This window comes from Diadema antillarum, unplaced genomic scaffold, assembly GCF_040938485.1.
Source record: "Diadema antillarum isolate AM-2024a unplaced genomic scaffold, OU_Dant_1.0 seq00000041_RagTag, whole genome shotgun sequence".
In the NCBI taxonomy this organism is placed as follows: Eukaryota; Metazoa; Echinodermata; class Echinoidea; order Diadematoida; family Diadematidae; genus Diadema; species Diadema antillarum.
The window spans coordinates 1,530,487-1,558,211 of record NW_027271153.1 but is presented as its reverse complement, the minus strand read 5'-3'; the positions used below and the strand labels follow the sequence as shown (position 1 = coordinate 1,558,211).

The 27,725-nt window shown below is 41.5% G+C and overlaps 1 protein-coding gene across 1 annotated transcript in view; it reads left to right on the top strand.

The window, feature by feature from the left end:
* Positions 1–27,725, top strand: part of LOC139725450 (uncharacterized) — a 45,735-nt gene that overhangs the window by 7,678 nt on the left and 10,332 nt on the right. The window contains exons 2-13 of the mRNA XM_071636525.1: positions 2,637–2,894; positions 3,733–3,808; positions 7,333–8,000; positions 8,530–8,673; positions 9,594–9,705; positions 10,373–10,492; positions 16,396–16,586; positions 17,228–17,431; positions 21,412–21,573; positions 22,533–22,704; positions 24,501–24,602; positions 25,779–25,975. Coding sequence (XP_071492626.1) covers positions 2,637–2,894; positions 3,733–3,808; positions 7,333–8,000; positions 8,530–8,673; positions 9,594–9,705; positions 10,373–10,492; positions 16,396–16,586; positions 17,228–17,431; positions 21,412–21,573; positions 22,533–22,704; positions 24,501–24,602; positions 25,779–25,975 — 2,406 coding nt within the window. The remainder of the gene's footprint in view (positions 1–2,636; positions 2,895–3,732; positions 3,809–7,332; positions 8,001–8,529; positions 8,674–9,593; positions 9,706–10,372; positions 10,493–16,395; positions 16,587–17,227; positions 17,432–21,411; positions 21,574–22,532; positions 22,705–24,500; positions 24,603–25,778; positions 25,976–27,725) is intronic.

Below are 27,725 nucleotides of genomic sequence, written 5' to 3'. Positions count from 1 at the left end.
ATCGACGTCCCTTTTTCATTGCATGTCACGTCATTGAAATACACTAGTATTATGCTATTCCTAATCAGCTTGAGCAAGTCTTAATGAGTCGAGCAATTTCTCAACGACAGTGCCACTAATAGCGACGGCAACCTTTTCCAACCCAAATTTGAGGCAGTGCCTCTCTTTGAGGTGCTTGAGAGTCTAATACTAACTCTGCGGCACCTTACACTTGTGTAAACGAAAAAAAAAGTAATCAAATATACTTTCCCCAGGTCCTCAATTGTCCTGACGGACAGAAATTCTGTTGATGTTTGTAGTTATCCAAAGAAAAACTACCTTAAGGTGCTTTTTATGATTTGTTCTGTTTTATTTTGTGATAAACTTCCCTTAACCACTGATGTGAAATTTACATTGACACTTACAAGATAGGTCTGTCATTCTCTTTGTTTCGTTCCTTTTAGTTTCTTTTTTTTTTCAGGTGAGTGGGAGGGTTTGCATGTGTTGGGGGGGCAAAGTTGAGCAAAAATTTTATGCCAGGAAGAGAAAGCTAGCGAAATAGTGAGAGCTTTTCCAAGTAAGAATCAACACTGTGAGCAAAATTAGCAAACTAGGAAAATTGCCACAACTGTTTGAATGTCAGTATATCGTGTCGTTGTTAGTATGGCATCCCACCCCGCACCTGAAAATAACCATGTGACTTGTCGTCAACCGGCAGAGCGCTCCTCCAGAAATGTGCCGCTTCAATTTTGTTTGTCAGAACAACTTCGCTTCCTCAGTCTCAGAGGAGACGTGAGAACATAGCGACCTCGGTATATTTTGAGCACAGTCACGTAGAAGAATCCTCCTACCGTAGGAAAGGAAAGAAAAAAAAATCAGTGACATTTACATGAGCCAATCAGATTAAGCCATTATTAGGCATGGTATGACACAGTCACCTGACTTGTTTGAGTTTGCAAAAGACCTGTCCATTGCAATGTTTATATCATGCGAAATTTATTCAATCTTTCAAGCGATCATTACTTTCTTGACATGATTTCACTCAAACTTTCACTTTATTATATATTTTTATTTTCTCACTGCTTTCAGTCAAACCAAATTTTTTCTTTGAAGATCAGTCCAGAGAAATTGGTGAATACAGAGTTCCGTTTGAGTGGACCAAAATGTGATTCACTTTGAGTGTACAATGTCAAGCCATGCAGAGCGTCGGGCAGCCATGTCCAAGCAGTGCTAATGAGAATCCTGCAGAATCCACACCTTGTCCTAGATTGTACAAGCTTACACACAAAACTGAATTTGTGAGGTGTGCACAAATACCTGCAGGGGTTCCACAGTCTTCCTACAAGACTCTCCCCCTGGGAAAAAAATACAAACACAACAATTAAAACAAGATCCAGAGAATGCAAACATCTGGATTTTCCTAAATTCCATGCCAATGTAGTCCCCAAGATGAGATTCATAGTGATATGTAAGGACTAATTGTAAGGTCGATCTGCACTGACAAATTTTCTGACAGATTAAGGGCAAATAAACAGTGGCTAAATTGAATTGAAATAAACGTAACCCTAATCTTTACTCTAACCTTACCACTAACCAGTATTTAGCCGGGGGGGGGGGGGGGGGGGGGGGGGGGGGGGGGGGGGGGGAATATAAGGAATTGTTTGATTGTTGTTACTACAAGTAGATATTGAAAATTGGCAATTCTTTTATGGTATTCTTAATGCGCTCAAAACCAGAAGCAATACAATGTTATCTTCTTTGATGCATTTTCAGCATAAGAGAGAGAGTGTGTTGCTATCATATAATATCAGCTGGAGTTATGCCCTGGGAGTGTTTGCAGATGATGGGAACAGATAACTCATTAAGCAATAAAGGATCCTTGATTTGTAGCCATAAATGGAATGTTACCATGAAAAAAAAGCATGTCTCCTCCCACGCTTCATTGATGAATTGACCGACGGACCGATTTGCGTTTATTGAAGCACAAAGAAGACCCCGGCCGAAAAGGCCTGTAGGCCACTGTCGCGCCACACTTCCAATCTGTGAGGCCGTGCAGTGTCAAATTAAAGGAGGGATGCTATTCTGTCGATATTCCACAAACAGATTTAATTTGTGGAAATTAGTGCACTCTTATGAAGACAAAACTATTTCAGGGCAGTAACTACAGATACTTGCCCTCTACACACTCTTCCTCCCTCCTACACTTCAAGTTTCTGATTAAATAATAGTAATGAAGAACTAATTATCCTTGTGATTTTCATTGAATCCTAACAGTATCTTGCTGTCATCTCAGGGCTAAGATAATTAATATAATATAAGTGTATTGTGAAATATGAATCACATGAACTAGTGTTCTTGTTTGCAAAGTCATTTACTTTTGTAGGTACCACCAGTTTATTTCCAGTCAATTCAGCCCACCCACACTGATTGACAAGTGAAGGCTGCCAGTCTTTATTGTAGCAGTATCCTCATCCTCCTCTTTCATTAAGGATTACGAAGAAATTCACATCTGTTTGAATACCCTTGAGAAAGCAGTTTTAGTTTTGTGCAAAAAGGAAAAGGGTATTTATTTAAGAAAATGAAATTAAGTATCTTCTGCTATGGCAAAACTCGTCCTTTTTAATTTTCTTTTTTTTTCTTTCTTTGGAACGCTACAGGTATGTACATCCGTGGTCGACGTCGCTGTCATGCAGGAGGCCCATGGCCTGATTATGGACATGCTGGCCGACTCGACGTTGCCACCAAATGTGGTCAGTGGCCTGAAGGCAGTCAGCACGCTGCTCAGTCCGCCGACCAACTACAACACCCTCCAGCGGCCCAAGATCAGCCCGCTGGTGGCCCTCAGCGAGAGCAGCTACACGTCGGACATCGACGACTCGCCGTATGTTGGAGATCGCCCTCTCTCATTACCAAAGGTGAAACTTTTGTTGTTGTTTTTTATTTTGTGCCTCTACCCTTCTACCCCCTACGGAGTGGTGCCAGGGACATTAATTTTAAGATGGGATACTATATTCAATTGGATTTTCACCCTGGGAATCTGCAATATGATTTTCATTTGTGTACCACATGCAATACATACAATTCGATTGTAGTTTTAATGGGATGATTGCTGTGCAGAAGTAGCAACCTGTGGTACAGAGTCCCCACATTTTTCTCAAGGGCCAATGTTACATTATTACATAAGCCCAACAAATCATTCCCCATCAGTTGCATTCCCTGCAGTCTTGGCATGTTCTGTGTCTAGATCAGGTTAAACAGCAGTTTGAATGGATACATGTGTCTTTGGCTGTTTTATCTAACCTGAGAGAGAATCGCTTTTCAAAATGCATTTCGAATGGTGTTTAAGAACACGGTTTTAAATGCGATTCACTAACTATCATCATCATCGCGATTCGAGTATTGTCATGGTACAGCTGCTTTGCGCCATTTGACCAGGAAAGCAGAGGTCAATTGAGGCCCATGTTGTAACCTGCGGGGTGTATGCTGCATGGAAGTTGACCTTGGCTGCTCGGAGATATGACGCATTTCAAAATGGCAGTTAATTTGTCTACTCATAGAAAGGTGATCGTGGTCTCAAACATTTTACAAATCGCCCTTTGAATGCTGTTTCAAATTGGCATTTCTAAATGCGTTTTAAGATTGTGATTCTGCCCCAGAAAACTTTTAAATAAACGCACCCTCGGTCTTTCTGTGCAATCATTTTTTAGGTTAAATTTAATGATGAGTCCCATTCCCTCCTTTGCCTCCCCACAGAGGTTACGAAGGAGCCTGCCTCCAAGTTTGATACGGCGCATGTCGACAACATGGACTACCACAACTTCAGCTACAGGTGAGTTGATGCAATATTGCTGCCAAGTGTCAGGGAATCTGGGGATCTTGACACAAATTCAAACATGTGGACATCTCAAGAAAAATATGAGTGCAAACAGTTCTACCAGCATTCAAACCATCCCAACTTCTCTAGGACCCGTTCACCGCATCTGCTGAAAAAACATTGTCTTCTTGTTTTGCATTCGTAAAAATTCCCTTTGAGGTAAATTTACGTAGATAAAGCTGCCTTGGAGCTATGATATGGGATCACTTTTGATTTTGTAGGTGGCTATACTAGCTAGTGCAAAGGAAAAAGAAAATCAGGACACCTTGTGTGATACAGCTCAAGCTCTCCCTCTCCCTCTCTCTGTGTGCTCGGGAAGCAGAACGTGCCCAAAGGTTGTCCTTGCCATCTTGTGGAGTTGGATGGCGTCATCACCATGAGATAATTCAATTCCTGGGGAAACCTGAGTCCCCTTGTTTTTCAGACTGATCCTCAAATAAAGCAATCTGATTTTGCTGCTGTATATACTTCCCCACAGGACCTGTATTATTTGGTTGCCTCCTGTAACAGAAAGAAATAGAGAGGAACGTTTCCCTTTTCCTATTCTCTCTCTCCATTTCTCTCTCTCTCTTTCCCTCTTTTCTTTGTCACGTAATGTCTCTATTTCAACACTTTCAATTTTTGAAAGACAGCAGAACAGAATATGCTGCTAGGAATGATAGATATTCACATTATCAGAGTATTCAGCTTGAAGTCCAAATTCACCCAAATATGTGTGTGGAATGGGTGAATACAGCAATATTAGGAGAACACATCAGTGAAAGAATGAGGAAAATTGGACAATCCATTCAAAAGTTATGAATCAGTGCTACCATCGCTGGCTGAGAAGACTACTGCAGTTTGTACTGTCACGTAATTATATAGAATGATATATAGGAAAATATAAAGAGAATTCCACAAAATGTCATTAGTTTATGAAAAGTGCACATTCCCTCGACTTGTCGCTAACATATGTTAAGGGTAGTATTATTCTCCCTGCTGTCTGAAAGAGACGAGTCAAGAGCTCTTATTATGGTAGAAAAAGTGAAAACATGCTGAATTTTCTTTATCTTTTTTTCGTTCTTTGTATGTGGCATCACAAACTGTACTAGTCGTCTCATCCAGGGATGGCTTCACCAAAACTTTAAAAGATTCATAACTTTAAAATGGATCGTTTAATTTTCCTCAAACTTTTACTCATGTGTTCTACAAACATTGCTGCATTCATTCAATCCATACATATTCGGATGAACTTTGCATTTAAAGCTCAGAAGAGAGGAATATGGACAAAATGAGTAAATATATTCAGCACAAGAAAGAAGCAAAAGAAAAAAGAAAGTCCTTCACGGCTTTGTAGACTCTGTCCAACTGATAATATGTAAGGGGAAGATTGACACTTATGATTCATGCGGAGCGAGGTAGCTGGCATGGAGTCAGGTTTGTCAGAAGTTTTGCCTCGGGAACATCGCTGTTTCCATAGCGTGACAGAGAGCTGCAAAACAGAGCCTATTGCATGAGATCACATCTAGCTGTGATTTACTATTATTTGATTTCGCTGATGCAGTTTTGGCATATTTTTCCATTGCTAACAAAGCTCCCTGTTCATGACTCAAATGAGTTGATACAAGAAGCTCATGAATAATACCACAGAGAAGTCTGAGTTATCTTTGTTTTCTAATCTTGTTTGTTTGTGTATATGTGTGTACACAGTGTCTACTGGCAACTTGATGTTTGTTCCATCCAGAAATAAGAGAAAATAAAATTAATGCTCAGAACAGCTGTGTGTCACCCACAAGGCCATATAGACTTAATGGCTCCAATGCTGTGTGTTGTCATTAGCTACGAATAAATAGATAAATGAATAAATATATGCTTACACTTTGGCAACAATTCTTTTCTGAATAGTACAGAATGCTCAGTGTCTTTAATTGGCTTGTCTTTTCAAACAGATGGGCATTTGGATGACACTTAGTGGAATGTGCAAGCGCGAAGACTTCTATGCCATAGCGCTGTCTTGGTATTTCTTCGTCATGTCCTCAGAAGTTGTACTACATTCCTGGGGTGTAGAGACCCCCCCCCCCCCCGAACATCAGTTTCATGCCCTCAAAACTCGGCCACTAAACTTTTTTTTTTCTTTTCCAATACTTTCCAGTGTTTTTGCCAGATATGCGCTATCGCAGCATCGCCGCCCATGTCCTCAAAATTAGGAATTGGCCGAATTAACTTGATTTTCCAGCGACAATTACCCGCGACCGTGCACTCAATTATGTCATTTCCTGCTGGATAAAGCCAGTGCGTACGTCACGATGCTGTGTTTATGGGTGTAAACAGCAACTCGCCAGAGAACGGGGCAGCGTTTAGTGGCAGAAATCTGCTCTTACGCACATTGTGATGTCATATGGGACGGAGTTTCAATGTCGTGCACCGGGGTTTTTCTACGAAATACCTACTCTTTGTTCTGTACATTTCTACCAGAATAGATAATAAAAACCTGTTCCCCCTCTTGTTTCTAATGTGAATTCCCAACATGACTGTTTTGTGTGGTTAAAATATTGTCACTGATGAGCAGTGATTCCCACCTTAGGCTAACCCCGTTTCCATGCTATTTTGGATGTACAACATAAATGTAGATGCCACATGGCTTTTCTGTATTTGTTTGAAAATGTTGTATCACACTACATGTTTACTTAGAGCAGGGATGGGAAAGCAAGATTTTTCCAGAGATTTTCTTTTTCTTTTTCCTCCTTCAAATGTCACTGGTAAACATTTGTCTGATATTTTGAAAATAAGATTAAAAAAACACAGGGCATTTTCTTTTTTTAAAACTGTTCTTAATAAGGAAATTGTATTTGCCAGGTTTTCTGACAAATGTGGGAAGGAAATTAGATTTGTTAAGTGCATTTGGGACTGTTCCATAAACGTATCCTCACATTTACAAATTGTGCTGATCTTAGTGCATGTTGTTGATGAGGTCATTTCTTTTATTTTGGTCATAGGTGTGGTGTTAAATTATTTGCAGTGTTATGTTTTACTTTAAACTATGGAGTGATCGGTCACAATATGACATGCATGTGCAGTGAGCATCCAGTTGTGATGGACTCTTCAAAGAAACAAAGACACACTGTCCCATGACCTCTCTAACAGCTCTCAGAAATGTCACAGTACACTTAGTTGGTTGAGTGTCTGAAGGGCACAGTGATGCTTTGTGATTTCCTTGAACAGAACTGAGCTTCAGTTCCTTATTGTATGTACAAATTTGTCTTCACGAAAATCTAACATATCAGTATGGATAAAGAAGAAATTTGTTTCAAGTGCATGTACTTCATTTTTCATTTGATCTCTGTGAGATTTTGGAGATGAATCGCGAATAAAAATGAAAGGCAAGATATGTCTATAGTATGTTTATGATTTGTAAAGAAGATAAAATTATATTATTGTGCTCATCCTTTATTTTTTTTAATTAAAAAAATTTTTTTGTTTTGTTTTGCTGAAATTCTCAGGTATGCCAACCTTAGAACCTCAACCGCTCAGAACCCGCAGCTCAAGTTTCCGCCACTCCCGGGATCTCACTTCCTCCCCAAGCCCGGGCAACAGTCGCTCGAGCAGTCCTGCCCCCTCGCTGCGGCGCGATGGAGGCGAGGGCTCGCTCAAGTCACGCTCCTTCTCCATGGGTACGGGCGGACTGAGTCCGCGGTCGCCCTCGCCGAACCTCCTGCCGCCCGAAGGCAAGGTCCTGCGGTCGTCGTCGTTGCGTGCGTCGCTCGGGGGCAGCTCTGTCCCGACACTGCTCCGCACTGAAAACGGACAGTCCGCAGAGATGGGAGAGGCGCTGGACACGGCGGATGACAGTGAAGATGAGGCGACCAGGCTGGAGGAGCTGTCCAACCAGCCCATCACGCTGACCATCACTCCCGACGAGTCGGCAAAGGAGGCGGTGCCGAGAGCGGAGGAAGCCGACCCCACCGTCGTGGCAGCAGACAATAACAATACGAACACTGCCGAGAAGATGGCGGAGCCGGCCACGATGACGTCATCGTTGAAGCCACGCGGAAGTGGCAAGAAGCGGGGCAGCGTGACAATAAGTGAACACGCCACTATTATAGAAGAAGGTTCGATGCGCACAATCCCAACAGAGGATGTGGACATCAAGGAAGGAGAAGAGGAACAGGTGAATCTCTACTTACATTGTATCAAATCTCCCCCCCCCCCCAGTTCATCTTCTGCCATGGACATGGGACCATATTTATACCTTATCCTTAAGGCAGCATTCTTATGGTTGCAAATATCAATGGCTTTACTAATCTAAATCTAAAAGACCAGCCCACCCCCCCCCCCCACTCATACAGACACAGGAAGATAGATGCTAATACAGACTTGCTCATTGCTGTATCTAATCTTAATTCCAATTCATGGTGCAGCAGTTCCAAGGTTCTAAGATTCCATCATGGCCAGTGTTCAATGACCACAGAGATCAATGCAGTCCATGACACTGAGCTCATTTCAGAGCGACCAGTGAAACATTCTTGTCATACACTTTATCAATTAACATCTGCAGAAGAAGATACACATATGTATTTTTGTAATTTGTGTATGTAATTGCCCTCATTGCTGATACTATTAGTCAGTAAGACTCAGACTTTGAAGAACTCTTCCCCTCTCCCTGCCCCATCTCACATCTCAATTTGTGCCACGCCCAGGAGGAGGCCTTGGAGACGGAGGTGAACCTGGAAGAGATGGATCCAGTCAAGGAGGAATGCAGGGAGCTCCTGTCCCAGCTGGACGAGTGGGACTACCCGATCTTCACCTTATCAGAGCTATCAGACAACCAAGTACTCAGTCAAGTGAGTCAGGGATAGGCTGGGATGAGCACCCCCTCGAGGTCCGGATCAGTTGCCAGGGATGTTGTGGTGGTGGTATTGATGGTTGATAGATGACATTGATTTTAGAGGAAAGAAGGCATCAGTGTTCAGATAACACATTGATGGTGATGATGACAGTGGTTGTCTGATGGTTTCTTGCTGATGATAGTGAGGATAGATGGTCACAAAGAGACGGGGATGATAAGAAGGGCAATGATGCAGACATGACTCATAAGGTGATGATAATGATTGCGTTGAAGAAGAGGAAGAGGAGGAGGAGGAGATGGAATAGATGATAGTGATGAAGAAAACAGTGCTGGTGCTGATGAAATGATGATGTCAGTGATAGTGATGATATGGAAGGGGTGGGGAGGAATAAAGTGATTCCAGGATTGATTTTGATACTGATGATTTCTCTTTTCAGGGTCACAGCAATTACAATCTTGATGATGATGATGATGATGATGATGATGATGATGATGATGATGATGATGATGATGATGATGATGATGATGATGAAGATGATGATAATGATAATAATGATAATAATGATAATGATAATGATAATGATGACGATGATGATGATGATGTCAAGGATCATGAATTTTGAAACTCATGATGTCGGTGGAGCTTGTTTAGTGATGACTTGTGCGCTTTTATTTATCCTGAGGATTTCACAGTTTTCAAGTTGTCATTACATGAAATGAAATACAGACACATTCTTAACTCTAACCCTAACATATGACCCAAAATGTTGAGAAACACTTAATCACTGCCAGATTATATTCTCTTGCCTATATGAAGGAAAATGGATGAGATGCTTCTATTCATGGAGTGTGTTTCTTCCTATGAAGTAAGCAGAAATAACCTCATCACACATCTTTCTTTCTTCCATCCATCAGGTTGCTTACCGATTGTTTTCTGATGCTGGCATCTTTGAAACATTCCGAATCACAATCCCAGAATTCATGAACTACTTCAGAGCACTAGAAAACGGCTACAGGCATAAACCTTGTGAGTATTTCGTAGGTCATTCCCAGGCATATTATGCTATGCAGTGATCTTAGTCAAAAGGCCAATGACATGTAATCACTACTGCTGGCATAGACATCTATATTTAATTGCTGGCAATTTCATGTCTGTAAACTTGTTTGTTTACACAGCTAAAAGTCTTCACAAAGCATCTGTTTGATACTATTAAAGTCCATTTGTGGAGAAGACACTGGTTAACAAACTGTTATGGAATACTCCAGAAGGAATGGATTCATATTCCATTCTGGAGAACTCTGCAAACATACAATTTATTTACAGCTTAGCGCTATTCTAATCCACTATCACAAGGCTCAACACATATTTTTTCTTTAAAAAGTGGTGGCCAAGCATCTGCTTCCGGTGGCCCCTGGGTCACTGGGCCACTGCTAATGTTGAGTTGTGTATTGGTTTTGGCAAAGACAGGCTTGAAGTATTGATTTTGTCCACATTTATACGTTCCTGGAAGCAGATGATCTGTGTTCACATCTTCCATAGTCATCGGCAAGAAAATTTTTTAACTCTGTTAGATCTCCATCCTAAAATCCCATAGACGTTGTATATAAATATGTCACCCATGGGACTGAAAAACTGAATCCACTAACCAGCTGGAGGATGGATGGTTTGAATTTCCTACCTGCTTCTCCCCCAGATCACAATCGCATCCATGCTGCAGATGTCCTCCACGGATGCTACTACATGTCCACCCAGCAGATCCCGGGATTCACGCAAGTCAGTCCGGAAGACTTGGATCCAATGGGCAGACAAGACGGTGAGATGAGATGCTGTGGTGACTGTATTGCTACAGCCTATCTAATACATGCCATCTCTTTCATCTCTTGCTTCTCTGCATTACTCCTAGCCCCTTTGAAATATAAACCTGACTTTTGTATATTCATCTTCCTCCCTTTTATCTTCTTCTGCTGGTATTTCTTCTTTCTCCTCCCCCTCCTCCTCAATCCTACTCCATCTTCTCTTCCTTGTCTACCTACTCCTCTCGTGACGATGAATGCAATCTCCATCATCATCATCACTTTAATCGTTTTCATACTAGTTATTGACAGCATCATCGCCATTGTTATCATTGCCTTAATCTTCATCATAATTGTCATCATCATCATTATCATTTTTATCATTGCCCCCATCTTCATCATTGTTTTAATCTTCATCAACATCACTGTTATCATCATTACTCTTATCATCATCAGTGTTACCATCATCATCATCATCATCATTGCCCTAATCTTCGTTATCATTATAATCATCAGTAGTGTCATAATTGTGAACATCATCATCATCATCATCACCATCACCATCACCAATACAATCACCATCGCCATCGCCATCGCCATCGCCATCGCCATCGCCATCGCCATCGCCATCGCCATCGCCATCGCCATCGCCATCACCATCACCATCACCATCACCATCACCATCACCATCACCATCATCATCACCACCACCACCATAATCATCATCATCATTGTCATTATCATCGTCATTATCATCATCATAATCATAATCTTTGTCACTGTCATCATCAGCAGTGTCATCGCCCAATGCAGTGATGGCACGTTCGCTGCTTTTGCTCCAAGTTGATGTTGCTGTTTATGTTCTCCCTTCATCATCAGCACATACCCATCATCAAATAAACCTCTTTGTTGTATCTTTTAGCATCAGTATGACTTTTGTATGCCATTTATTATGCAGCACGGTCTGTACAAGTAGCCTGTTTTACATGTGGGCAACTTAGGCAGCAACCATAGAATTAAGATTAAAGGTTATTATTCCATACTCTGGACTATCGGTACACTGCTAAGTAATAACCCTCACTTAGGTAAACAAAGATTGATGTACTCTTTGTACTGGTCTTTGCCTTTGTATGCTGCTCTTTCAGTGTACAAGATGTAAATACTGCAAACATCACAATGGCTGTGTTGTCATTACCAAGGGCATGTATTCCTACAGTGGTGTCTGAACATACATTTTTGTGTGTGTTAGTCTGTGTATGTACTGTGAGGCATCCTTAACTACACATTGTCTGCACAGCCGGTCTAGACAGGCAGTTAAAACAAGAGAGAAACAAGTGGGGGAAAAAAAAGGAGAAAAATAGCCCAGATTGGAGGCAAGTCACATCGAATCCCCCAACAGATCAATTTTCTCATTCTTTCCTCCTGGAAACTTAAATGTTCACAGAGTTATGCCCCCTCTGCACCCCCCTGTAAAATATAATTTTACAAGACGGAGAGGAAAACCGCAGAAATGAAGCAAGTAGGGTGGGGTCGGGGAAGGGGGGGGGGGGGAGGGGACGGGGAAGGGGAGGGAGGGAGGTCTACATGTAAAATTGAGTCAGTGTTATGGGTAGTAGTCTCCCTCAACTAGACTCTTTTATTGTCTTGAGAACAGCACAGCTTGGTGAACAAAATAGAATTAATCCATGAAGGTGCCTCCGGGATACGCGTTGAATGTTTCGGTTGTGTAACATGATCTCATCACATCCAGGCATACCACGCATATATTGTCTTGAAGTGCCGAGACAAAGTAGCACCTGTTTTAACACTCTCTAGGCACCCTTAAACAAGGCTCGCCTTACTGGCTTCATTGTTGATTCAGTAGTGCATGTTGGGATGTTGCTATTCTGTGGGTCTTGCGAAAGTTTACTTCATTAACCTTAGAAAGTGCTTTTCCCTGCGTTCACTTCTTGTTGGTACATCTCCTAAGCATAGTCAATTTACCTGCTTTATATAGGTAATAGAAAGCATACAAGTAGCTGCATTGGCAAGGCTCGTGTAGTTAGGAGTAAACTGATATATGGAACTTCCAAGACTTTCAATTCACCAGCTGTGATGATACCGGTAATCCAATCCCATGATTGGGGGGTTTCGGGATTAAGATTATAGCCTGACTCCTATGAGGTAAACTTCAAGGAGAAGCCATACACTTGTAGGTATAATAACATCAAACGATTTGTGTTCAGCTTGCTTGATAGTGCATTTAGGCATCAGGCAGCCTGGTTTTATTAAAAGATTGATATATGGTTGCATATTTGTCGGGCTGTTTCTAAACCAAATGTTGAAAATGGTTGAAACCTAACAAGCACTGAAACAGTCTTGGACTAGTGAGGTCAAAAGTTACAGGTACTCAGTAGTAGGAAGATTAATTGTCACTGAATGACCAATGTTGACTATTTGTGTAAGGGAATAGGACATCAAACTGTGATCATGAGCACCCAACACCATAATAGGGATATTGTTATTATTGTTATGATTACTTTTAAAACTACTGCTAGTAATAAAAGTAGAAGTAGCATTATTATTATTATTATTGTTCTTGTAATTCGTAATCAAAATGATTATGAGAATAGTGATAATGAAAATAAGCAGCAGTGGTAGCAGTAGTAATAGAAGTAGTATCCTTATTTTTTTGTTATTGCTATGAGAAAAGCTAATAAATTCACTTACCAAGTCAACTAGGGGGAAAAAAAGCAACAACCAAACACAAATTGGTGATGGTTATCATGCATAATGCAAAGTCATGGATGCATGTGGAAAGACATGCTGGAAATAGTGATTTTAGGGTAGAGAGATAGATATAGAGAGTTAGGGGGGGGGGGAGAGACATCATTACTCATTCCAGTAAATACAAAATACCCCACCCCCTCAAAAAAACACCCCCCCAAAAAAGAGTGAATAACGCAAGAATTTGGTCAGAAGAAGAAAAAAAGCAGGATATTGCTGTCCCATGTGTACTGCTATATGACTTGCGCCATTAATGAGATACATGAAAAGTGACTGGCAGTAGTTTCCTTTGGGTACATATTCTTCCCTCCCGTCAACCCCTGCCCTCTCCTTCTCCCCCCCCCCCCCCCACACACACACACTCATGGAGCTGACAGAAGGCAATGGCAAAGAAAAAAAAGAGCTACAGTAGGAACCCTGGATTTTGAGAATTTCTCTCAAATATCCATGAAATGTTATCGTATTTAGGCTGCCACTTGATATTGATATTTCGGTACGGCACTAGTCATCTCTTGAAACCACTCCCTCAGTTTACAGTGCTGAGGATGTTTTGCAGGCAGATTCTGATTTCGCAGCATTTCTTTGGAGATGATATTCTTACTGAACCCATTCAGCAAAAAACAAAACAAAAACAAAACAAAACAAACAAACAAACACAAAGTTGATGTATATAAATGAAACGTACGACAAAAAAATAGGAGGGGAGCATCATTTGGCATTTCCTGTTCTTCTTGATCTGTGACATACAGTACCCAATGTAATCACGTAATCAAAATATATGCAAATTGTGCATACCATTGTGCATATGCATATTCAAAAGGGGGGTGGGAAGGGGATTATACAGTGAAAAGTATTTGTATCGTATTTCAATACTTTGAGATTTTTTTCCCCCTGAACTTAATGTTTGTTTGTGCTTTGGGCAACTCTGTCCCCTGCATTTATCTCAGATATATGAAGAATGATAAAAAAGAAAAAAAAGGGGGGGGGGGTAAGACGGGAATGAATATTTCATTATATTTGGTGTATGTGGTAATAAGGAAGAATAATGTTCCAGCAGTGATAGTGATCTATGTCGTTTATCATGGCAAAGAATATCTGTGATTTGTGTGTAGCAAGAATGGAGATTTCCGAGAAAACTATAGAATATCCAAGGCAAAATTAAGAGTTCCTTTGACATTTACACAGAGGCTTTCAGATAAAGTTTACCCCAGCCGCTGCTCTTCAAAATAGGGAATGCAAGGACTTCTAATAACATTCTATTCGCAGTCTGCATCACAAAATCTTATTTCCTTTGCATGAAAGCTGAAATGTAGAGGTAAGGTCATTCGTTTGTTTGTTGTTGTTTTTTTCTGCTATTGGCTTCTAATGTTACTGCATCTGAATCTCAACCCCCTCCCCACCCCACAGCTTTTCACCCTTTGCGCCGACAATTACAGGAAATGCTTCATTGGTTGTACACGCAGTCCATGATTGCCAGGCACGGAGCTGCGCAAACACTTGTCAGTTACACGTTTTATCCTCATGCACACGACCACCCCGCCGAGAGGCCCAAGGAAAGTGAAAAAAAAAAAAAAAAGAGGTGGGGGGGGGGGGGGAGAGAGATCGGCAATGCGCGAGACAAACCGTAGAGGTGACAGCGTCTGTGCAGGCAGTGACGTGTAGTGACACAGGGACTGACTCACGGAAGAGACAGCCGCAAATATGGTTAAAGGGAATGGTAATTTTTAGCACCAAATCTGTGAAATGCCCAACAGGGAGGTACTCTGCCCATGCTCTCTGTGTAATGTAGCTGGCATGATTGTGTGTACACCGAGGAACACTGAGTGGTCACTGTATGTTGATACAGGGCCTGGTTATTTTCGTAGGATGTTTCAGTTGGTGATGACTACCATTGGGAAGGGGTAAAGGAGGGGTGGAGGTAAGGGGAAAGGCAAATTTTGTCAATGTTAGATGACTGTTTTCCAAGTGTTAGACAATGATTGTCAGAATACAGCAGATTCAACCCGAAGAGGCACTCCCTGTGATCGCAGTTGTTCTCTTTAATAGGAATAATAAGCATTCTGTCACAATGTGAGCAGAGTCAACAGGCAAGAAGACTAAGTCCAGCTCCCCCCCCCCCCACTCACACACACTTTTAATCTCCCTAGGATCAGATCATACCCCTTCCTTCAAGATCAAGGGGGAAAAAAAAATAACGAAATTGCCCCCTGTTCCACCTGGAGGTGATCTGTCACACAAAGTCACAGCCGCTGCCGCCTCTTTTTCGCGGTCCCTTTCACCTGTCTTGGTGTCAATCAGCATGGCGCGCCACAAAGGAGGGGAAGGCAAGGCGCGTGCGTGAACAGATTATGAAATCTCTGTCAGATACGATATGGAGAGAAGAACAATGGTATGACTCAATGAGAAAGCACAAGACATGTCCCAACGTGATTCTTTGTACGATGATATCAAAACTAGCCTCTTTTTTTTTATGCATTATTGTCCACCATCTTTTGGTTTGAGGTATGAGTTTTCTTTTAATTTGTCTTCCCCCTGCACAAGTGAAATGGCAGTAGATGACAGGTTCGATTCCCACTGGTTCCTTTTTTTTCCCAACATGTTGGGTAAAAATGTAGAGCAGCGAGTTGCAGCCTTACAAATTTCATTTGTACAGAGGGCAGACAAATTAAAGGAAACTCACTCCTCACATCTTCACCCCTCTGCTAAAATAATCTCTTGCTTTCATCGTTCAGTTTGTTTGTATGTGTTTTGCTTTAATGCGTTGTAGCATATGAACATCTGTTCAGACAACAATATGAATCAGTTGTTGCTCGTACTATATCCTTTCTATAGAAAGAGAAAGATGCCCATTAATTTTATCTTTTTTTTTTTTTTGGCTGTTTTTCTTTTTTTTATTCTTAGGTTTACAAGCGAAAGCAAAAGTAGAATAAATTCCTGTGATAGTGAAAGTATAAGATGAAATGTGCTGCACCTTACTGAGCCGTAGTTTGTGTTTGTGTTTGTGTGTATTTGTGTGTGAGTTTTGTTTGTATGTGAGATGCATTTGTATCTTTCATCATGCTTCAAATTACTTCATCCAAGCTGCATGTCTTTGGGATGGCACCATTTTTTGACACTTCTTATTATTTTCCCCAATCCTGCATGACTCTGCTCTTAGATGATCCCGACAGTTTCCACACACCGACTGTCACCCCGCGAGCGAGCCTCTCATCCGACTCCAGCTACGGAATCCTCGCCGGCAATCTCCCCGCCCTGGAGCTGATGGCGCTGTACACGGCGGCGGCCATGCACGACTACGACCACCCGGCGAGGACAAACGCATTCCTGGTGGCCACGAACGCTCCGCAGGTATTACAACGGTGGCCAAATCTCTACCCCACCATCTCCACGCTTTCATCCACTTGCTGAGTCCCTGAGAACTGCAATAAACATAGCAATGGACAACCAAATCCTTTTTAGAAGCTTATGCCTTTTCATTTTTACCTTTATTCATTCCTGTAAAATTTACCACTGGGTTTCACTGGGTTCCAAAACACATCTGAACTCATGGGATTTAGTAAATCAGAGTATAACTCAGCCTACTTGTGTTGGCATGGTTATTCAAAAGGACTGCACTGGCAGGCATTATGTGGTAATGTGGATTAAAGCTAATACCTCCCTTCCACAGAGATATTTTCTCATTTGTCACTCATTGGAAGCAAAGTTTGTGGCTTCTGTCCACCAACCAAAGTGTATCTGACTGCAGTCTGATGAATCTAATTTGTATTGGTCGACTACCAGGTCAGTGTCAGACATGTCGGGCATGATCCAAATGAGGCAAGATTGTCCCATGAGGTTCAGGCGCGTTTTAAAATGTAATGCATTTTAGCATCATTTAAAGGATATCTACTAACAATGTGAGAATATTTCATCGCCAAAATATTTCTGAGTCACAGCCACTCCGTCTTATCTGTCTACCCCCACTTCTCCCAACCCTAATCTGATACCAGGCCATCCTCTACAATGACCGGTCAGTTCTGGAGAACCATCATGCGGCCGCATCGTGGTCACTCTTCCTCTCCAAGCCGGAGTACAACTTCCTCACCTCGCTGGACGTGGCTGAGTTCAAACGCTTCCGCTTCCTCGTCGTCGAGTTCATCCTCGCCACCGACCTCAAGAGGCACTTTGACTTCCTGGTCGAGTTCAACGCCAAGGTTGGTTTTCTTGTGGGCCGAAATCCAATCACAGGAAATGCACAGATGGTTTCACAGCTCCAGATTAGACGTATGCCTACCCTAAATGTTGTCGCAAAAACAAGGCCATTTTATTTTTCTAGCTGTTTTATGAATGTCATATATGATGCATTGTTCATACTGTAGTATGAAATGCGACACTTGACCTCCAAGTTCAAAAGATTTGAGCAAGTGTTCAAGGAAGTGATATAGGCTCATTCATATCACCTTTCTGAACACTGTTCATAGCATATGTCGGATCTCTCAAGCTTTCTCGTGTTAACACTTTGCGTTGCATTTCTGTCTGTCATTCTTATCAGATTCATTTCATATCCCCCATACCCATTGATAGCATTCCCTATGAAAACTGCAGTGCATTAAAGGACAAGTTCACCTTCATAAACATAAGGATTGAGAAAATGCAACAATATTAGTAGAACACATCAGTGAAAGTTTGAGGAAAATTGGACAATCGATGCAAAAGTTATGAATTTTTTAAATTTTTGTGTTGGAACCGCTGGATGAGGAGACTACTACAGCTTGTGAGTCATATGCGTACAACAGTATAAAGAAAATATAAAAGAAAATTCAACATATTTTCACTTTTTTCGCATAATAAAAGAGCAATTGACTTGCCTCTTTCTAAAGGCAGGGGGAATAATATTACCCATAACATTTATCGGTAACGAGTCAGGGGAATGTGTACTTTTTTCAAAAGATGGAATTTTGTGAAATTCTCTTTATATTTTCCTTATATTGTTGTACGCATGTGACATCTAAGTTATTCATACACTGCAGTAGTCTTCTCATCCAGCGGGTACTGCAAAAAAACTTCAAAAATTCATAACTTTTGAACGGATTGTCTGATTTTTCTCAAACTTTCAATGATGTGTTCTACTAATATTGCTACATTCTCTCAATCCTCATGTTTATGAAGGTGAACTTGTCCTTTAAGTAGAGAGCGGCCGATTCTCTTGATGGTCCTGAAACAGAGCCTGATGTATCTGATGTATCTGGCCTGCATAGAATAGCACTGTGCTCTTTGAGATACAGGCCTAATGTTATACGTGGGTCACCCTGTCTGGTTTTCTTTCCTTTATATATGGCTGTCCAAATGTCCACCTGTATTTGTCCACCTGTCCGTTTACCCGTCCCCCTCCCCCCCCCCCCCCCCCCCCCTCTTCATTTGTCTGTTTTGCTCTATCTGCCTTATCTACCTCATCCCTCATCTACCTCATCCTCCCCCTTCCCTCTCTGTGCCAACCTCTCCCCTCCCTCCCCCTCCCCCTCCCTCCCCCCCTCCCTTCTCCCTCCCTCCTCCCTCCCTCCTCCCCCTCCCCCACTCTATCTCTCCCCCTCTGACACCTGGTTATATCAAGAGACGAGGGTCCTCAGTAAGACGAGAAAACCTTGCAGGTGAATTAGTCTTTGGGGCCACAGCTGCTGGGCCAGGAATGCGGCAAGGCGCTGCTAAAGGGAATGCAAGACTTGTGCACACATGAATGTGTGCCGTGGGCTAGTCTGGATCAAGACTAACATGCACTATTTTTCTTTTTACGTAGATTTCTTATTTGGTTGTTGTTCATATTTTTTGTTTTCCGATGTGAGACGGCAATATCTGTTAAATTACAAAAGACTAGGATTCCAGGATGGATCTTCAAGTAAATTTTTTAAATTTATATGTGAAATAGTGCTTTATTATTTGGCGTGGTTTATCTTTTCTGTGCATGTCCTTCGAGAACTGAAGTATTTTCTTGTTTCATGGCAGACTTATCAATTGATATTAAAGGTAAACATAAACCTGACAGCTTTAAGAAAAGTGTATAGAATGGGGGGGGGGGGAGGGGTTATACTCAAATAATGGATGTTACTTCCCAATACAAAACCCAGAGGATTTTAGAGCTGAAATATTGCACATGTTGTTGCAATATTAAATGCATTAGTATGGAAGATGTTCATTATCGTAGTAGTAACTGAAAGAATAAGGCTAATCTTCTGTCTCACAAGCAAGGTAAACACGAAAATGGTTATGACATTTCTACCAGAAAATCTGCTGACCTTCGTCTGGCAAAGGCCTACCTCGCTTTGTGAGACAACAGATTAGCCGTATTCTTTCATGAAATGCATGGTCTAAGTATGATATAATGAAACGTTTCAGGAGAAGGGAACTAGTTTGAAGGGAAATATCAAAGATAGATATTGTCTTTGAATATAAGTGATGGGAAAACATTGAAATTAAGTGTACCTTTGGGAGGCCCTATTGGCTTGTTACAGCTATCACCAATAATGTTGGAGAGAAAAATGCTTGAATTGAGGCTAGCCATGAGCAAAGGACAGGCCATACTTAGTGGACACAGCACCTCACCTCAAAGCTTGCCAAAGGCTAGTGAGGCCAGTCTACTGCTGTGCGGTCATGCATTGTCCATCGGTCCTCAAGAGAGAAAGAGAACACATAAGTCATTCTCCTTGAGCATGTCATCTGTTGTTTTTCTGGAGGTCGAACAGTAGCATGATGGAACATAGTGTCCTACCCCCTCAACCTTTTACAATCAGCTGCTATGCCTGCTGTGGAATTTTCCAATTTGCGGCGCTCTTGCTGAGTGCAAGATGGATGTTCGTAGCTTTGTTTGAGGAAAAGGTCACATGAGGGCCAAGGAAGGAATGGCTACACCTGTTGAAATGATTTCACCTACAAAAAGAGAAATATTTTCAAGTTTATAGAGGTCATGTCATGTCTTTAGGCTCAATCTATGATGAATACCTGGAGGGTACATGGTGTAACAGCATTTGCGCAGTCACCAGACTTTTTCAAGGGGGGTGGGGTAGGGGAGGGGTCATATGATGTCTTTAATTGTCAGTCATAAGCACACCACTCAGAAAACATATTATGTAAGAGTGTTCTGTCAATGGTATAGTGTCTAATTGTATTCATGATAACATTTACAGTGCTTACAATACCATTCCGGTAGAGGGTCCTGCCATTAGCAATTCACCAGCAGTGTATTACTATGTAGGTACCGATGTTTTCATCTGGGTTGAGGGGAATGTGTTGGGTTAAGTCTCTTGTGTGTGTATATAAAGTAAGGATGCACGACCTTAACAGGAATAACCAGAGGGGTTCAGTGCATTCATATGTTTTGGGCTTCTCCCTCCCCCCCCCCCCCCCAACAAAATGTAGCTGATGGTGGCAGGATGAACAAATATTGGCACAGTCATTTTCATCAACAGTAGTCAGCAGAATACCTTGGGGCGGGGCAGCTCTCAACATCACAGTAGAGCGCAGACAAGTTCCTGATTAAAGAGACGCGGAGACAACGATTTTGATGAAGGATAGAGCGAGGGGAAAGAGATAAGTGAATTTCAAAATCACCGGCCTTGTGGAAGAGGAACTTTACAGAGACTCGATGATAATGACTGTGCCAATATTTGTTCATCCTGCCACCATCAGCGACATTTGAGAAAAACACACGAACAATATTCTGAAGCCTTGTGGTTATTCCTGCTAAACCGCCATCTCATCTTAATCATCAGAACTGCAGTTGCCTGACGTGACATTTATATTAAAAATGAATACCTCGACAATGCCCAGACAGAAATAAAGTGAAGTAAGCTCATAGAGTTTCAGCAAGCATTCATTGAATTGATGCGACAGAGGATATGCCAAGAGCAACACTAGAGCCTCGATAAATGTCATCTGTCGAGGATCTCACCCCATTCTAAACTTCTCAAATGAAAAGTGGGAAGCACTGATGCTGTATGTAAAGGGCTCCTACTGTGTCCTTTTTACTTAACAGTGTTCACATTTCTTAAATCCAAACATGTAATGAGTGCCAGTTCTAAAAGTTGATAAGGATTCCATCATTGGTATCCTGCAGGTGTCATCTGTCTTGCCTTATGACCTTTGACCTCAAAGAGTAATCTCTTTTAGTAAGCTGTGACCTTCTCTGCCTCCGCCCCTTCAGGTGAATGACGTGGATGCGCCGGGCATCAACTGGGCGTCGGAGAGCGACAGGTTGCTGGTCTGCCAGATGTGTATCAAGCTGGCGGACATCTCTGGCCCCACCAAGGTCAAGGACCTCCACTGCAACTGGACCTACCGGATCTCGGAGGAGTTCTATGAGCAGGTACACGATGGTGGTGGTTATACGAACAGTGTACAGTCAAGAGTGTGATGGGGCCATGAGGCACACGTGTACAGGAATTTACATTTGTGTGTTTGCATCAGAGTCATTTTTTTTTTGCTTGAATGTGTGTCAAAGTTATTTTGCCATAGCTTCACTTGTACTTCGTTCGGTATTTGCATTACAAGTGTACCTTGTAAACATATTCTGTCAGCTCACTATCAATGGTATACTGCATACCAATATCAAATATTGTACAAATCGAGTCTAAAATAAACCCACTTTGATGCCAAGGGCCAAATTTTGATCATGTGCAAATTGCACACACAAAGCATATAATGTGCATATCCACAGGCTATGTGGGAGATTTAGTTATAGCACCGTCCTATGTAAAAGTTTTATTCAATTTGTACAATGAGGTCAGGTTTGCCAGTGATAGTGTGGTGAGTGTGCTGCGCAACCCACAGCACTGCATATGTGTATGTCAAAAAAAAAATGTGTATGTCAAAAAAAATAAGACAGACACCTAACCTGACTATGTGTTTTCCATTGGCTACACTCTTGAACCTTTCTCACAACTATGTTCCTTCACCCTCAATACTGTATACGTCTTATATTTTACAAGGTTTTTATTGTCACATATTTTGTGAGTTCGGTACTATTTGCCAATTTAAAACCACTCAAAATTATTATCTCTTACCTTCTCATGAATGTAACTTGCATGTGTACATATCTCCTTTTCTTCACGATCACTAATTTAACTACTTGTGAAATTGTCATGAAGTCCCGATTCACAAAAAATTAGAATTGCTAAATACACGGCCTTACAATAACTCATTCACTCAATCATTTTAGTGCAACTGATTTTCAAAATGTGTGTGTGTGTGTGTGTGCATGCATATGTGTTCTTCTCCTGACACGCATCTGATGTCTTCTCTTACCTCCCTCCATCCCATCGCCAGGGTGATGAGGAGAGGCAGCTGGGTCTGCCGGTGTCCCCCTACATGGACCGGGCCGCCCCCCAGCTGGCCAAACTCCAGGAGGGCTTCATTAACCACCTGGTGGCGCCGCTCTGCAACGCGTACGGCTCGGCGGGGCTACTGCCCGGCAGGTGGCTGGACGAGGAGGAGGATGGTAGGTGGACAGGCAGACTGGACTGGCTGGCATGGGATGAATGTCCAAGGCGGTAGAGGGAGGGTTTTAAATCAGAAATGTATAAATGGATAGATAAACAGATACTGTAAACGTCAATATTTTCGCGCGATTAATTTTTCGCGCTGAGCAGCTCGAAAACGTATTCGCGGGTTCTTAAATTCGCGCTCCGCAGCAGGTTACTTTACTGTAGTACACATTCACTGCTTTCATCCAAAGCCTCTGCTACATAGCTTGCTATGCCAGCGTACGATAAGCGACATAGCGAGCGGCTCGACTGCGAGTAAAGCACTCAAATATGTAGTACAGCTGTGACTGTAGTACCGTAGTCACGGGGGAATGTAGCATCGGTGCGTGCGGTGCACACAAAAGTCATGCATGCTACAGTACACAGCAATCTATCGTCTCTTCGCACAGTACTACAACCTGTAGTAGCGTAAACATGCCTGTACATTGTACTACGTAGCAGTATCATCGATGAAGCGCACACAATTCTTCCCGTTCAAAATGTGCATAGAAAATTGTGAAGATATATTCGCGCGTTTTTGAATTCGCGCTAGCCGAACATAGCGCGAAATCCGCGAAAATTAATGTACCGCGAAAATTTCCACGTTTACAGTAGATAAATAAGGCAGACTGTCTGGCATGGGATGAATGGTTCAAATGCAGAGATATATGGAAATATAGATAGATAGACAGACAGACAGATAGATAGATAGATAGATAGATAGATAGATAGATAGATAGATAGATAGATAGATAGATAGACAAGGAGGAAGATTGTGAGTTGACAGGCGGACTGGACTGTCTGGCATGGGATGAATGTTCAAAGGGATAGAGGAAGGGTTAAAATCAGAAAAGCATGAATAGATAGATAGATAGATAGATAGATAGATAGATAGATAGATAGACAAGGAGGAGGATAATGAGTTGACAGGCAGACTGTAGACTGTCTGGCATGGGGTGGATGCCCAAGTGGATAGAGGGATGGGTAATATCAGAGATATATGGAGACATATATGTAGCTAGCTAGCTAGATAGGTACAGTGTAGATAAATAGATTACAGAGAAAGAACAAAAACAAAAAGATGGAAAGAAAGAAAGAAAGAAGGAAAGAAGAAAGAAAGACTCCAGACTGCAGTTATGATTTGTGATAGAGGGATTGTTGAAATCAGACACATATGGAGAAATAGCTAGATACCTAGATAGATAGATAGATAGATAGATAGATAGATAGATAGATAGATAGATAGATAGACAGATGACAAAGGCAGAGTGTAACAAAAAGGTGGACGGAAAGAAAGGAGGAAAGAAGAAAAGGAACACTCAAGATTGAAAGGGCATGTTGAGAAAGGGATGGAAGAGAGACGAGAATGGGAAAGAGAAGAAATTTGGAAATCATTTCTTGGAGAGGAGAGAGAGTTTATGGGAGGAAAAGGTGGATGACCTCCTATTGTAGACCATACATATTTCTTCTTCATATCGAAGGGTGACTTTCTTGACACTTAGTATTTAAAACCTCCTTTTTTTTGTAGTGTAAGGTTGCACGTATTGGACAGTATCAAATAGTGTAGGGGGAAAAAAATAGGATAATCCATTATGTAGTGTATCCTGTCAGTACACTTTGCTTTAGTTTACACAAGGAATCTCTACAAACAGATGCAACAAGTTTGAAACTGTAGAAATTGAAGTTTCAGGCTACTCTAAGACTTTGTATTCTGTGGCACTTCATGGGAACAGCTTGCCTAATATCTCGGTATCATTTCCCCTGCTTACAGGAACACCCAAGCCGGAGACTAAGAGTGAAAACAACTTCAGCGACAAGGAGCAGGAAGACGACGAGGATGACGACAACGACAATGATGACACATCCAATGATGGTATGAATCAGAGTGGGTGGCAACCTTCGTGAACGAATTTAGATATCTAGGTCTCGGTTCACCCAGCAGTTTCCCAGAATTGCGTCATGTGATGATATTGATGTTTAGAGTGCTGGCGGCCAGCCAATAACTAGTCAGCTGGGAGTATTTAGGTCATTGCCATGGCAACCGCCATTTTCTTAACTTTTGAAGTCAGTGCAAATCTGTGGATGTGCTCATGCATGGGCCTCAAACCACAAACCTTGAGATAATTAGTCAACGACCTTAAAACCAAAGGAGTGTTCCTCTCTTCAATGTCTATGGATAAACTTGCGAATAACTTTGTGATAAAATGAGAAATTAACAGGAATGCACAGCAGGATGGTTTTTTTTTTCCTGAAAAATTATGATTATGAGCTTTTCTAAAGACATTTTATTCATATAAAAAATGCAGACTTCTTTCCTGACCGAGAATTTTCCAAGCTTAAGAGTTTGTGTTCAGTGCAAGAATATGCACACTTTACAAACATGATGAAGTAGAGTTAATCAGGGCAGGAAATTTAAAAAGATTGTAGATACCTTCAAACAACACATTGTAGATAGTTTTTTGTGAATGGCTTGGGCAAATGAGATTGTGGCAGGGGCGTGGGGGTGGGGGGGGGGGAATGAAAGAGATGGCCATTAACCCGTTGAGGACGGACTGATCTTGCTACAACATGCATTTCCCATAGACACTTCCGCGAGTATACTCGGGTCTCGTCCTCAACGGGTTAACGTTGAGATAGGGCCAATTTTTAGACCCTCCGAATGGATGCGTTAAAGGGATGGTATGGTATTGGTTGAGGTTAGAATTCAGTGTTTAACTTTTAAATATTTAGAAACCATGTGATGAAATGTTAAGAAGCCTGCAATTCTAAGAGGACTTCCAAGATTAAAAACAAAAACTTCAAAAACAGTAAAACAAAGGGATCCTAATAAAAGGTGGGTCCCACCTTTTATTAGGATCCCTTTGTTTTGGATATCTCAGCCATTTCAAAACCAATTTTCATTTAATAAACTGTGAATTCTCTTAGAATTATGTGCTCTTTCATATTTCATAAGAGGTTTCTCATTACCTGAAAAAAAAAATCATCAAAACAAAACTGTACCATCCCTTTAAGATCTTGTCACGTGACTTTCCACGTAATCCCCCTGCAGGTGACACCAAGCTGCGGCTGAAGAGTGCCGGCCAGCAGAAGACTAGGAAGATGGTGAGCATCCTGACCAAGCACCTGAAGGAGAACCATGAGATGTGGCTGAAGGTGCTCAAGGAGGAGGAGGAGGAGAAACGACGGGCGGAGAACCCCGACGGACTGCCCCCATCGCCGACCTCCAAGGAGAAGGAGGACGCCACGGTGAGAGTCCCTTGAGAGTTGGCTATTCCTTTCTATTCCCCTTTACAGGCGACTCTCGTTATAATGAAGTCTTCAGGACTGCCAGTTTTCTTTCCCCATATCGACATTTCGTTTTAGCCGAACAGTAAAGCATTTACAGGTTGTATATAGATGATAATTTTGGGACGTGAATTTCCACTTTGATGTAAAAAGTATTCCGCATATCTGTGTTCGTTGTAACGGGAGTGCTCTGTATCTTTCCTCTACCAGTATCCTCATGGTATCTTGCAAATGATTGGCATTCACCTGTCGCAGAGTGATTGAGCCGATATGTTTTAAGAATACTATGAGTTTTGTATTCACAGGAACTCTTAGTGACGCAGGCTTTGCTCATGCTGATGGAACTAAGATCCGCGAAAAGCAGAGATTGTATCACAAACCAAGAAAAGAAGAAGAAAAGCCATTCTTAAGTGTTGTTTCGCACCTATGCCTACAATATATGGTTTATTTGTTTTGTACCATTTGTCATCTCACTTTATGTGACTTTCTGTCTGTGATACACATTGTCAGTACCTGTGTTCTGGTATTTCTGGAACTGTAATGACAGTTTTGTGCAAAGTCAGGCAGGTGTAGAAAAATGTCTCACTTCTGTGGGGAAAAAAGCCTGCAAAACACCATTCTCTGTGCGAGAGCACAACTTGCGATGGTGCTTGAAGTAGAAGAATACCGTAGAGATCAAAAAAGTGTGATCACCCATTTTCCCAGGATTGCTTTTGACTTTCCAAAGTAACATTTTCTTTGAGTTGCTTGCTAATAGCCCCTCTGCCAAATTATGCACTTCGGATACTGGACTCCTCGTCTTTAGGTAAAATTTCCGCTCAAAATAAATCTATGTGTCACTCTTGGAAATTAAGTTGGTTTTTTTTCTCTCTCTCTCTCTCTGCGGAATCAAATTGCAAACTGCAAGATCTTGCAAGATGTAAAAGATGCAAACTCCAGACACATACACTCACGCACACACTCAAACAAGCTACCTGCCAGTGTTGGTCACATCTGTCAAAGTGCTGTCGGTGCTTTTGTAAGCAGCAAAGTTGGATTTAAAAAAATGAAATATAAGTGTAATTATGAAGACAGACCAGTACGTGTGATTTATGGTTGATCTAAAGCAAATGTCATTGTGACACTGGCCCTTTTTATTATTGTTATTTTCATTTCGATCATGAGGACAAGTTATTTTATCTCTAGGTTAAAAATAGGTTTGAGTATTTCCTCATGATTTCAACATCATAGTAAGAAAAAAGTCACATAGAATGTTTTACATATCTGCACATTCATTGTAGATATTTCTATTCATCATATTAGTCGATCCTTTTTTTTTTCTATATTGATTTATTTGATTTTGCTTTTTAATTTATTCATTTGTTATTTATTTCACTTTCAAAAGAAAGGTGTGGTTTCACAAAAACCGGAGATCATTCAGCAAGTTTTCTTCCCCCGGTTCCAGGTAGAGTCAACGTCTAACGATTTGGTTTGTTTTTCGTTTTCGCAATTTTTCCCTTATCATCATCAAAGTTTGCCAAAACTTCAAAGCAGAACAAAATATCATCATATCTTCGTTTCATATGAATGGGGAAGTTTCCCTGAACGTGTATGCGGATTCAGTGTGATTACAGAAGGAATATTGATACACTCGGTGAGAGCTGGTAGAAATTAACCAATAAGTTTGGGTCAATTCTATGTGCTTCCCTCTGTAGATGAAACCTTACCTGCT